Source organism: Pipistrellus kuhlii, unplaced genomic scaffold (assembly GCF_014108245.1).
Source record: "Pipistrellus kuhlii isolate mPipKuh1 unplaced genomic scaffold, mPipKuh1.p scaffold_m20_p_10, whole genome shotgun sequence".
NCBI classification, from domain to species: domain Eukaryota; kingdom Metazoa; phylum Chordata; class Mammalia; order Chiroptera; family Vespertilionidae; genus Pipistrellus; species Pipistrellus kuhlii.
The window spans coordinates 35278040-35290375 of NW_023425405.1; the positions used below are offsets into that span (position 1 = coordinate 35278040).

The window sequence follows — 12336 nt, forward strand, 5'->3', positions numbered from 1 at the left end:
GTGTGCCAGGGAAGCATCTGTGCTCAGGTACTGGGTGCCCGGGCCACAGCCACCAGGGCCACAGCCACCAGGACTACAGGGGCTGGTTGAGCTCCCTGTGGGTTTGCGCAGGAGCCAGTCTGTGAGGACAACTTTCGAGCAGTGCTGCTAGGCGGCCCAGAGGCCCACGCTGCACTCCAACCCGTAGTGTCCAGCTGCTGCCCAGAGCCTACAGGTCAGCTGGGACCTGCCCTTCCACACCAAGCACTTGCTCTTCAACCGCCAGCCAGGTCTAGGAACCACACCTATGCAACGAATTTCATGCACCAGGCCTCTAGTCTTTATGAATAACAGAGACAGAGATAGAAGGAGAGATAATTGTAGCTAACACTTGATTCCTGTACCAAGAGCTTTACCTGGATTACCTTAAACTAGGGGTGTCGAACTCAATCAGAGAAGGGGCCAAAATCTAAAATCCAGCCTAAATCGCGGGCCGAATGGTTTACTGAACAGTCATAAACTGTCATTGTGATGGAAACGCAGCGGAGTGCAGTGATGACAGCGCGGTGCGGGCCACATTGCAAGGCCTGGCGGGACGGATTTGGCCCGCGGGCCTTGTGTTTGACACATGTGCCTTAAACCATAAACTAAGGACCACTGATCCTATTTCACAGATGAATTCAGACAGAGAGGTTAGTAACCATCCCAGGATCACATTAGCAATCTAAATCGAGTTCAGACTCTTGCCCTGGCCAGGTGGCTCAGTTGATTGTAGTGTCATCCCGTACACCAAAAGGTTTCAGGTTCAATTCCTGGTCAAGGCACATATCTAAGTTATAGGTTTAAATTCCACTCAGGGTAGGTAGGAGAGGCAACTGATCAACGTTTCCCTCACACATCAGTGTTTCTCTCTCTTTCCCTTCCTCTCTCTAAAACCAATAAACATATCCTTGGGTAAGGATAAAAAAAAAGTTCAAACTCTTCACCACTTTGCTATAATTTTACAAAATTTGGCTTGTAATTTGTATATTTACAAAATAGTCATGCTAACATATTAAGTTAGATTTACCTGAATTTATGAAAAAAAGAGAAATTAAATAAATGTAAACAAACTTTGAATGTTAGCTAAACATTTGACATGACCTCCCTCTTTTCAATGATCCCTTGAAGATAAACATTATGAAAAACATAAGACAATTGGGCCGGGACCGGTTTGGCTCAATGGATAGAGCATCGGCTTGGGGTCTGAAAGGTCCCGGGTTCGATTCCGGTCAAGGGCATGTACCTTGGTTGCGGGCATATCCCCAGTAGGGGGTGTGCAAGAGGCAGCTGATCGATGACTCTCTATCATCGATGTTTCTAGCTCTCTATTTCTCTCCCTTCCTCTCTGTACAAAATCAATAAAATATATTTAAAAAAAAAAAAGACAATTGGAAGCATGTACACACCTTGTATGACTAAAAGCTAAATAATGCTGATTTTAAAAATCAAGTAAGACCTAACTAAAAAAAACTGGGGAGACAGAATATGTTGATGAAATAGAAGACTCAACATAGTAAACATGTCAATTCTCCCTAAATGGATACACAGATTTAATTCAATTTCTATGAAAATTCTTTTAAGATTCCTTGTATAGACAAGATTATTCTAAAATGTATATGTTAAGGTGAATGAACTAGAATAGTTACAACAATTTTTAAAACTACGTGAATTTAAGATATCTTATAGCAACTGAAATCAAAACTATATAGTACTGGAGTACAAGGCTTATGGACTTGCAGGCTCGGTCCAACATGTAGGAGGCAGCCAATGACCTTGATGTTTCTACTTCTCTTTTCCTCTCTAAAATCAACAGAATAGACAACTGAAAAATAGATATTTGATAAATGTGTAATGTCAAATATCAACTGATATTTGTATAAAAGCAGCTGAGTAGAAGAAAAATAAGACTTTTTAATAAATGTTGCTGGGCACCTCTAGGCCAAAAAAAAAAAAAAAAAAATCTTGACCTAAATCTCACATTTTATACAAAAATTAATTCCAAATGAACCCTAGACTTAAATATAAAATATGCAACTACAAAACTTTTAAGGGGGGGAGGACTACAAAAAAATATTGATCTAGAAGTAGGCAAAGAATCCTTAGACTTGACAGCAAAAGCACAATCCAAAAAAGGTAAAAATTAATAAATTGGACTTCATCAAAATTAAAACTTATACTTCACAAAAGACACTACTGAGAGACTAAAAAGACAAGCTAAATTGGGAGAAAATATTTGCAAACCACATTTTTACAAAAGAACTAGTATTTAGAATATATAAGAATTCTTAAGCCCTAGCTGGTTTGCTCAGTGGATAGAGCCTGTGGACGGAAGGATCCCACATTCTATTCCAGTCAAGGGCACATGCTTAGGTTGTGGGCTCGGTCCAACATGCAGGAGGCAGCCAATGACTGATTCCCTCTCATCATTGATGTTTCTACTTCTCTTTTCCTCTCCCTTCCTCTCTAAAATCAATTAAAAAAATTTCTTAAAACAAATAGCCAAAAAACAAACAAAAGTCAATTAGAAAATGAGAAAAGGACAAGAACAGATATTTCACTGAAGAGGAAGTACAAACTAGCAAATGAGAAAATGTTCAATTTCATATGCCACTAGGTAAATGTAAATTAAAACTAAAAAGAAATTTCTCTACAAACCCATAAGGATGGCTAAAATAAAAATAGTGATTCCAGCCTGGCCAATGTGGCTCAGTGGTTGAGCGTCAACCTATGAACCAATAGGTCATGGTTGCATCCCGTGAGGGCACATGCCCAGGTTGCAGGCTCAATCCCCAGTTTCGGGCAGCCAATCAAATGATTCTTTCTCATCACTGATGTTTCTCTCTCTCTCTCCCTCTTCTTTCCTCTCTCGGAAATCAATAAAAACATATATGCATTTTTAAATCACACAGAAAGAATAGTGGTTTCCAGGGACTTAGGGAGGAGAGCAACAGTGAGTTATTGTTTAATGGGTATAGCATTTCAGTTGCACAACACTATAAATGTACCTAATTACCACTGAAACTTACACTTAAAAATGATTTGATGATAAATTTTGTGTATTTTACCATAATAAAAATAATAGAAAAACAAATCAATGCTAAAGATGTTCATTTTCTCCAAATTAACCTATATATGTAATGCAACCCAACAAAAATATAAGATTTTATAAAGTTAAACAACTTGGTATAAAGTATTCAAACAGTATGGAAAAATAAACCTGTGAACATGAGAAATTCTAGAAAGGGATGTGGGGGTGAACTAACCCTACCAGACCCACTTAAATACAAGATTTTAAAAATCTAATAATGGCAAAATTATTCTAAATGCTGTTTGGAAAAATAAGCATGTCAGTGTACTGGGTAATTCTTGAAAGGGACATTGGAGCTGGAGAGTAGATTAGGCCTACCAAATGTTAATATATATTACCTACAATAAAGGGTGGCATAATAATAAAAATAATTTTATATTCAAGTCAAACAGGCATATGAATGTATCTGTGAATCTGTAAAAAAAAAATTTATTTAAAAGACATAGCCCTGAGAAACGTTTTTTTCTCTATAACCAGACTGTCACAAAGTGTATCAATGATATTACAACATCCCACTCCTGCATGGATGATGAATCATTAATGAAACAGTAGCAGCCTCAATTTCCAAATCAGTCAGATAAGGGTTTCTCAGACATAACATTCCACATTTATCTTAACTTTGTAGTCTCCAAGGCAACAGGACTCTGAATGGGCTTCTAAGCTTATGCCGGATGTTAATTAACTCCTTGACACACAGGCTCCCTGTGCTTTAAACCTATAAAATATTGATTCATTTAAATTGTATCTAAACCCCACTGTTCAAAACCCTATAATAGCCCTGTCGCTTCTTTATTTAGTGAAATGCTGGCAGTTCGTCTGGTATTTAGTCTCTTTCATAGCAAGTTAATTAACCTACCTTTGTATGCCCAAAGATAGCCCTGTTGGTTTTTATCAGATCAAAATAATCTATTACAAAAACAAACACATATGGAAATTTAATACATAATTCACATAGCATTTCAAATCAAGAAAAAGTTCATTCAAAAAATGATATTGAATTAATCATTTGGGAAAAAGTAAAAAGCACAGATGGATCCCTACCTTTCTCTTTCAAATTCCAAATGTTTCTAAGATTTCAATATTTAAAAAATAAAATTAAAACAAAATTAGGTGAAAACCTATTTTTATATTTTTATATAAAGAACTGAGATCTTACTCAAATTCAAAAACTATGACTAAATTATATGAGGTTATTCACTGGATAAATTTCTGGTAGTGAAACTGCTGGTTCAAAGGTATGTTTCTATATTAAATGTTTTTTAAAAATGTGCATCAGAAAAACAAACAAAATAAAAAATATCGTAAAGAGAAAAACAAGCCCTGACTAGTTTGGCTCAGTCGATAGAGCCTCAGTCAAATTTTATTACATACACTATATGTATATATATATATATATAGTGGACTGAGGGGTCTCGGGTCCCGGGTTCGATTCCAGTCAAGGGCATGTGCCTTGGTTGCACATGAGGGGGAGAGGGGAGGGACCGCGAGGGAGGCTGCTGATTGGTGTTTTCCTCTCATCAATGTTTCTAGCTCTCAATCTCTATCCCTTCCTTTCTCTAAAAAATCAATGAAATATATTTTTTTTTTAAAAAGAGAAAAACAAAAGGTCAACCTAATATAAAAACAGATACTTAAAAAAAGGACTTACTTAATAAGAAAATACAATGGTCAAGGATGTTCAAATTTCATTCATATTAAAGGAAGGTAAATTAAATGGAAATACTATTTTTAACCTATCATACTAGAAAACAAATTTAAGTTTAGTAACACCCAATATTGACATAGATGTGAGAGAAAACTGGCACTCATATATTCTTTCTCACAAATATTTACTGTCTTTTGGAAGGGCAATTTGGCAATATTTTTTTATCCTCTCCTGAGGTTATGTTTATTGATTTTAGAAATGAAGTGAGGGGAGAGAAAGGAAAACATCGATGTGAGAGGAACATTGACACATTGCCTCCTCTACCTGCCTGACTGGAGATGGAACCCGAAGCCTATGTATAACTAACGTGCCCTGACCAGGAATCAAATCCAAAAACTTTTGGTGTATGGAACAAAGCTCCAACCAACTGAGCAACCTGGCTAGGGCTGGCAATATCTTTTAAATTTTTAAAATTAATATGCTTTGACCTATCATTTCATAACCATAAATTTCTCTTAGGGACATAATCTAAAAGATGTTCTTGGTAGCGAAAGCAATGTTTGTTTACTGACAAGGAATTAGTTTATACAGAAAATAATATATTTTCTTTTTCATCTCTATACCTAGCTCTTCCCAAAGGTAACTACTACTGCTTCTTATGTATCCATGGAAAAAAAGTAATGCCTGTATAAACATATATGTATGTACATCCTTTAATTTACATCAAAGAGGTGATGCTCTATTAATCTCCATTTTACTCTTTTCACTTATTTTCTCTCATAACACATATGTAAAAGATTTATTTTTTAAAACAAAGCTCTAAGTCTGTATAGTGGGACTGTATTTGGCTTTTTAAATGCTTTTGTATATATAAAAAAATTCTAGAATGAGATACAATAGCCCCCCTCCCTATATCCATAGTGTCACTTTCCATTATTCAGTTACCTGTAATCTAAAAATGTTAAATGAAAATTTCAGAATAAACAATTCATAAGTTTTAAAATGCCCAGTGTTCTAAGTAACATAATGAAATCTCACACCATCCAGCTCTGTCCCACCCAGGAAATGAATCATTCCTTTGTACATCTAGGCTGTATAAAGTTCCCCCCTCCTGTTAGTCATTTAGTAGTTAGGTTATCAGATGAACTGGTATTGATATGGAAGTGCTCCTTATTACTATGTTGAAGTAATCCTTATTTTACTTAATAATGGCCCCAAAGCACAAGAGTAGTGTTGCTTTCAAAGAGAAATCATAAGAAAGTATGTATATGTGTATGAATGCTGAGGGGGGAAAAACAGTATTTACAAGCATACCTCTTTTTATTGCACTTTGTTTTACTGTGCTTCACAGATGTTGCCCTTTAAAAAAAAAAATTAACCATCTCACACCTGTCAGAATAGCCAACATCAACAAATCAACAAACGACAAGTGTTGGCGAGGTTGCGGAGAAAAAGGAACCCTTGTGCACTGCTGGTGGGAATGCAGACTGGTGCAACCACTGTGGAAAACAGTATGGAGTTTTCTCAAAAAACTGAAAATGGAACTCCCATTTGATCCAGTAATCCCACTCCTAGGAATATATCCCAAGAAACTAGAAACACCAATCAGAGAGGATATATGCACCACTATGTTCCTAGCAGCACAATCTACAATAGCTAGAATCTGGAAACAGCCTAAGTGCCCGTCAGCAGATGATTGGATCCAAAAACTATGGTACATCTACACAATGGAATACTATGCTGCCATAAAAAAGAAGGAATTCTCATCATTTGCAGCAACCTGGATAGAACTAGAGAACATCATGCTGAGTGAAATAAGCCAGTCAATGAAAGAGAAATACCACATGACCTCACTCATTTATGGATAATAAAGAACATTATAAACTGATGAACCAAAAGACAGATATAAAGACAGTAAAGCAACAAGCAGACTGTCAAATTACAGCCGGGAGGGTAGGGAGATCTGGGGGAGATAAGAGATTAACTGAAGAACTTGTATATCGATACATGCATATAAGTACAACCAATGGACACAAAACTCTGGGGGGGTGGAAGGACAATGTTAAAATATGTACACAGATAATAATTTAATTTAAAAAAAATTAAAGACAAAACCCTCCACCAGCTAAGAGATTATGACCTGCTTTATTGCAATGATGTGGAACTGAACTCACAATATCTCCGAAGTATATATGTATAATAGGGTTCTTCGGAACTATCCCCAATTTCAGGCATCTGCTGAAATTCCTAGAACATACCCACCATGGATAAGGGAGAACTACTGAATACAAAATATTTAACAAGGGATACCTCTGGGAACAAATACTGGGTGGCATGGGCAGCAAGGACAAATTTATTTGCACTTTATAACTTTTTTATGTTTTACTTTTTTAAATCAAGTACATACCTACTTTTCTGACAAAACTTAAAGATAGATATTTTATGTAGGGAATGAAATAATATAAGAAAAATTAAATTGCACTAATTTCCCACACTTGTTACACAAAAAGATCTCTTGATCCTTTGCAGAGTTTCTCCAACTTTCAGATTTATGTACACACAAAACATTTCCATCTGGACCATAGGCATGTTAAATTCAATATGTCCAAAAGTGACTCACTGTCTCCCTCCCTTAAGCCTGCTCATCTTACCTAATTTACTGGTAACTACCTAAATTACTGACCAATGGGTTCCTATTTCACCAGGAGCCAAATGATCATTTAAAGTAAAAATTAGGGAGACATTGTTAACACTCTCCTTTACCCCACACCCACTTACCAAATCTTGCCGATTTTATTTCCTAACTATTTTTCTAATCCAACCTCTCCTCTCCATTTCTACTACTTGTCCTATTTCAGACCCTCCTCTCTCCCCTAAGATCCTGCAATAGCTCACCAGTCTACCTGACTCAAGGCTACAGCTCCTCAATTTATTCCCATTCTGTTATCAGAATGACCTATCTAAAATGAAAAGTTGAACTGTATCAATTCACGGAACCCCACTGCCTACAAGACAAAAACTAAGGACATAAGACCCCCTCCTTGACCTAGACTCTATCCAGGTTTCCAGCCTCACATGTCATTACTCCGTGCCTTATAATTTATGCTTCAGCAACCCTAAACTCTACAGTTTGCTAAATATTCCAGATAATTAGCCCCTCTATTCCTATTATCTTCCCTGTCTACACAATAAATACCCTCTTCCCTCCACCATCTATGCCCCAACTGTGTAAGTCCCAGTAAGCCAGGGTTTCTTAACTTGGCACAATTGACATTTTGCGCTGAATAAATTCTCTATTGCGGGGCTGTTGTTTACTGTCAGATAGTTAGCAGCATCCAGAGCCTTTACTCACTAGATGCCAGTAGCACTCCCCCTAGTTGTGACACAGGAGTTTTTTTCTCTAAGGGTCAGACACATTTCCTATTTTCACACATTACAGATTTTGGCATTTATGTTTGAATTTAAGTACAAAGTGAAAAGTTAAGTACACATTAGATACACATTTAGGTTTTATGATAAAATGCTACTTCTCTTTTTATGGAACAATACCCCATTTTTTCTTCTTGCTTCTTTTTAAAAGAATGACCTTAATTCCTACTGAATTTTCAGTAAAAGAATGTTGTCGTGCCTTTCTTTCAATCTTGTTAGCCTTTTTACTCAAATCTCAACAAGTCTTCTAAAAGTCACATACTTTACTTGGAATCTTAAAATTGTAAGTGAATCTGAACTGAAGTTCAGCATGATTGTCCATTTCCATTTAATGATTGTTTATACCTGTACTGACACAAGAATTCCAACCAATGATTTTACCACCCAAAGACTATTTTATATTGCCATGATTTGTAAAGTTCTTAAGCTACATATAATGCAATTTTTATCTTAGTGAGCACAAGTCAGTATACAAATATGTAGTAAAAGGTATGTCTAGTGACAAACTTGTGCATTGACATGACTAAGTGAACATTAACTCATTATATGTATTCCTAAATAAGTTTGCGATAAAATTCTAAGAATTTCTGAATACTGAATGTATTCAGCAATATATAATCTGCACCAAAAAGCATATTTAAAAAAAAACACACATTACCTATCTTTAAATACTAGGGAGTTAACACAAAATATTTTTAAAACGCTGAATCCTAAAAGATTCACTGAAACATTCTTACCAAATTTAAGAGAGACATTTAATAGTTCTCCACTAGTACCGAAAAACCATACTCTTTTTCCTGTGAAGAACTTTAAATGAGTCATACTTTCCTGACTAAATCATTATTTTACTTAACATATGGTAAAAAGAGTTAACTGTTTGGTAACTTGAAACTTCATATTCACTTAAATTGCTCATCAAGACACAATAAGGCAGGTACAAATCACATACAGTTTGCTATAGACAACACTTAGATCGCGTAGCATCATGCACAAGGCTCATTTGACATTGACCTAATGAAGGTGTAAAAAGCTGTCTACATACCTCTTACTGGCAAAAACTCGAGTCCCACTGTCTAAACTTACCCCGTAATGAAACCACCTGAAACCACGCACATTTTTCCCCTCCCCCTGGTATCCAGCGCAGCCAAGCTCTCCGTTCTATGCCCACCTTGTCGCAAATGAACCTATTCCTGTCCCTTACCCAGCGGCCTAATCATTCACTCGAATGCACCAAAGTTCTATTGTAACTTGTATGACTAACTTTTAAATCTCATAAGGAAGTCAACCCATGGCTCGCCTAACAGATCCCAACCTGACAACGTAAAAAAGGATACGCCAGTAGAATGAATTTAGAGAACTGGGTGATAAATCTAAGTCAATATGTCCAGAGCGTGTTGTCTATGCATTTAGGCAGGGTAAGAGCTAGGGAAAAGTAATAAACCCTCCGCCCCCTAAAGTACGGTCATCTTCGAAGAGTGTATAATGTGTCCAAATGCAAGCTGTCCGGCCGGCCGCCTGGACCGACAGCACCTGCGAACCCAATCACACCTGGGAAAGGAGAAGCGAAGAAGAAAACCTTTTTCCTGCTCCTCGTCCTCGCCGCGGCAACAGCCCGCAGCACACCTGGCTCGGCCATTCCGGCCAAGCCAAGATGGGATTTTTTTAAAAAAAGGTGCATGTGTCACCCACCAACCTGGAGATCCCCGAGAGCCCCGGAGGAGGAGGTCGCCGGCGCTCGTGGAAGGCGCCCCCTCGCCGGGCGCTCGGGCGGCGTGGCAGCCCCGCGGCTCCCGGGGAAGGAGCCCACGGCGGAGCCACACGTCCCGCGGGACCCACGCGCCGAGGGGCGGGAGGGGCGGGAGGGCGCGGAGGGGCAGGACCGCTCACTGGTCCCGCCGGAGCCCGGGCGCAGCTGCCGCCGCCGCCGATGCCGCCGCCGCCCGCCCGCAGGCTGCGCGCGCGGGGAGGAGAGAGGCGCGAGGGCGCCCGGGCAGGAAGGACCCGCGGCGAAGAGGAAGCCAGGGTTCCCCACCAAATAGCGGCCGGCGGGGCAGCGCATCCACCCGCGGTTCGCAGAGGCGCGGGGAGCAGGAAGTGCCCGTGCCCGCGCCCGCGCCTGCAGGAGCCCCCACGCCCCCGGTCCCGGCGGCGACTCCCAGACACCTGTTTAGCGGCGCCCGCGCTCGGGCTCCACCCTCCAGGCTCCCCCCGCAAACACTCCGAACCGGGGCGGGGGGAGGGAAGGAGGGAGGGGGAGGACAAGGCGGGGAGGGAGGGGGGGAGCGAGACCTTGGACTCGCAGCCTGAGGGCGCCCCCGCCGGCCGTACCTGACATCCGCGGCGACTCCCTCTCGCCCCTCCTGGGGGGCGGAGAGGAGAACGGCAAGAGCCCGGCGACCTTCGCGCTACTCGGCAGCCGCAGAAGTGCTCGTCGCCGCTAGCTGGGGCCGCCCGCTGGCCGCCTAGATGTCTCCCCCGGCAGCAGCGGCGGGGGCGGCGGCCGAGGAGGGGCCCGGCGCCCGCTCCCGCCCTCTCGCGCCGCCCCTCCCCGCAGCCGGTCCAGGCCGCGGCCCGCCAACGGCGCAGGCGCCACCCAGGGGTCTCCTAGCGGTGACGTCGCCGCCGCCGCCACCGCGGCCCCGGCCCCAGGGAAGCGCCGCGCAAGAGGGGGCGAAGTGGGCGGGGCTACGGCGACGTGCGGACGCGGGGATTGGCCGCCGAGCGCACGCCCCGCCCCTCTGCGAAGGTCGTCTGGGAAGTTGGGGCTTCAAGCGAGCAGTAGTGGGAGCCCCCTGACTGCCCCTCTCGCCCGGCCTTCAGCTTTCTCCTAATGCTGGGGGGTCGTGCTCTAGCTTCTGGACCTTGGGAGGGGCTGAAGCAGTGAGACAACAGGGGCTGAAACTGGGGCCGCCTTGTGGACCTTCGTCTGAGGGCAAGATCTAGCCCCTGCCGCAGGAGTCCTTTGACTTGGAGCCTGCTCTTAACTTGTTTTTCCTCTGTTTCCCAACATCTCACCCGCACCCCCATACTCTCTTTTCCCTGTATCTCTCTGGCCTAGGTGAGATATGCAAACGAGTGCTGGTAACCAGTTCGGTGAAGTAGGAAGCTCTGAAAATGCAGTTGATGATAATACCACAAGGCCTTCTGTAGGCACACGGGGGGAGGGGGTGGGGCGGGGGGCGGCCTTTGGTTCTGCCATTCCTTCAGTGCTGTCAGGCAAATGGCAGGAAGAAGTTCCTCGGGGCTTTGCAAAACTTATCTCCTTTCGATGGCAAAAGGACATTGAATCAGAAACCTATCTTTGAATGGTGAAGGGGGAGCCTGTGAGCCGTTGGAGGCAACCGTAAAGCAGTCAGGAGGTGGGGGTAAGGTCTTGGCTTTATTGGAGTTAACCATTATCTACAAGGCCTAACTTGAAGGTGAGAAAGCTATTTTGTTTCCTTCAAAGGCCCTCAGATAGTTCTTCAGTGACTTTCAGCATAGTTGTTGGGAGTGTAGGCTCTGGGCTGGAATCTTGGTCCCTCCACTTGTGTAATCTTGGCAACTTACTTAACAACATGCCTGGGAAAATTAAGAAACATGTGTAAGTTATTGTTGTTGACATTTTTTTTCTTTAATTTGTTTAGATGCAGCCCTAGTGTAGTTTCCCAGGATATGCCATTAATAGATCCAAAAGAATTTTAAAACATCCAGTGATTCTTATCCAAATCTCCCATTTTCTGGTATGAGAAAACTAAGGTCCGAGAGAGAAACTGGTAGGCTCATGCAAGAAGTGCAAGTACTGTATCCTGGTGTTCGGATGAGTGCTCTTTCCCGGACCCATGCCTCCAGACTTCTCCCCCTTACGTCTTTACCTACAACCCCTTCTCTCTTCCTCAGCCTTCCTATTGACAGCTGCTGTAAAACATGTCACAGTGCTCCAAATGGAAAGGAAAGCAAAGCAAAAAAACTCATGATTGCTTTCCTCATTATAATTTTAGTGAAATTTATAATGAATAAGGAATGACATTTTTCCAGTGAGCGAAAGTAAGAAACCTATCCAAGGATAAGTTCAGCCACAGCATGTCTAAGAAAATTCACGGCAACAAGTAATGTTGATATGAAGAATACCGGATACTGTTAGTCCCTCCCTCTCTTGGGTATTTTTAAATAG

The 12336-nt window shown here is 41.5% G+C and overlaps 1 protein-coding gene across 2 annotated transcripts in view; it reads right to left on the minus strand.

Annotated features, from left to right (window-relative positions):
- Positions 1-10651, minus strand: part of C1GALT1 (core 1 synthase, glycoprotein-N-acetylgalactosamine 3-beta-galactosyltransferase 1) — a 28888-nt gene extending 18237 nt beyond the window's left edge. Inside the window, exon 1 of one of the 2 annotated variants that reach the window (XM_036429348.2) lies at positions 10512-10651. In XM_036429348.2, the coding sequence (XP_036285241.1) occupies positions 10512-10518 (7 nt within the window). In that variant the 5' untranslated portion in view covers positions 10519-10651. Of the gene's footprint in view, positions 1-9876; positions 10003-10511 lie in introns of those variants that run through there. The other variant, XM_045578410.1, reaches the window with a different exon arrangement.
- Between the last annotated feature and the right edge of the window lie 1685 nt (positions 10652-12336).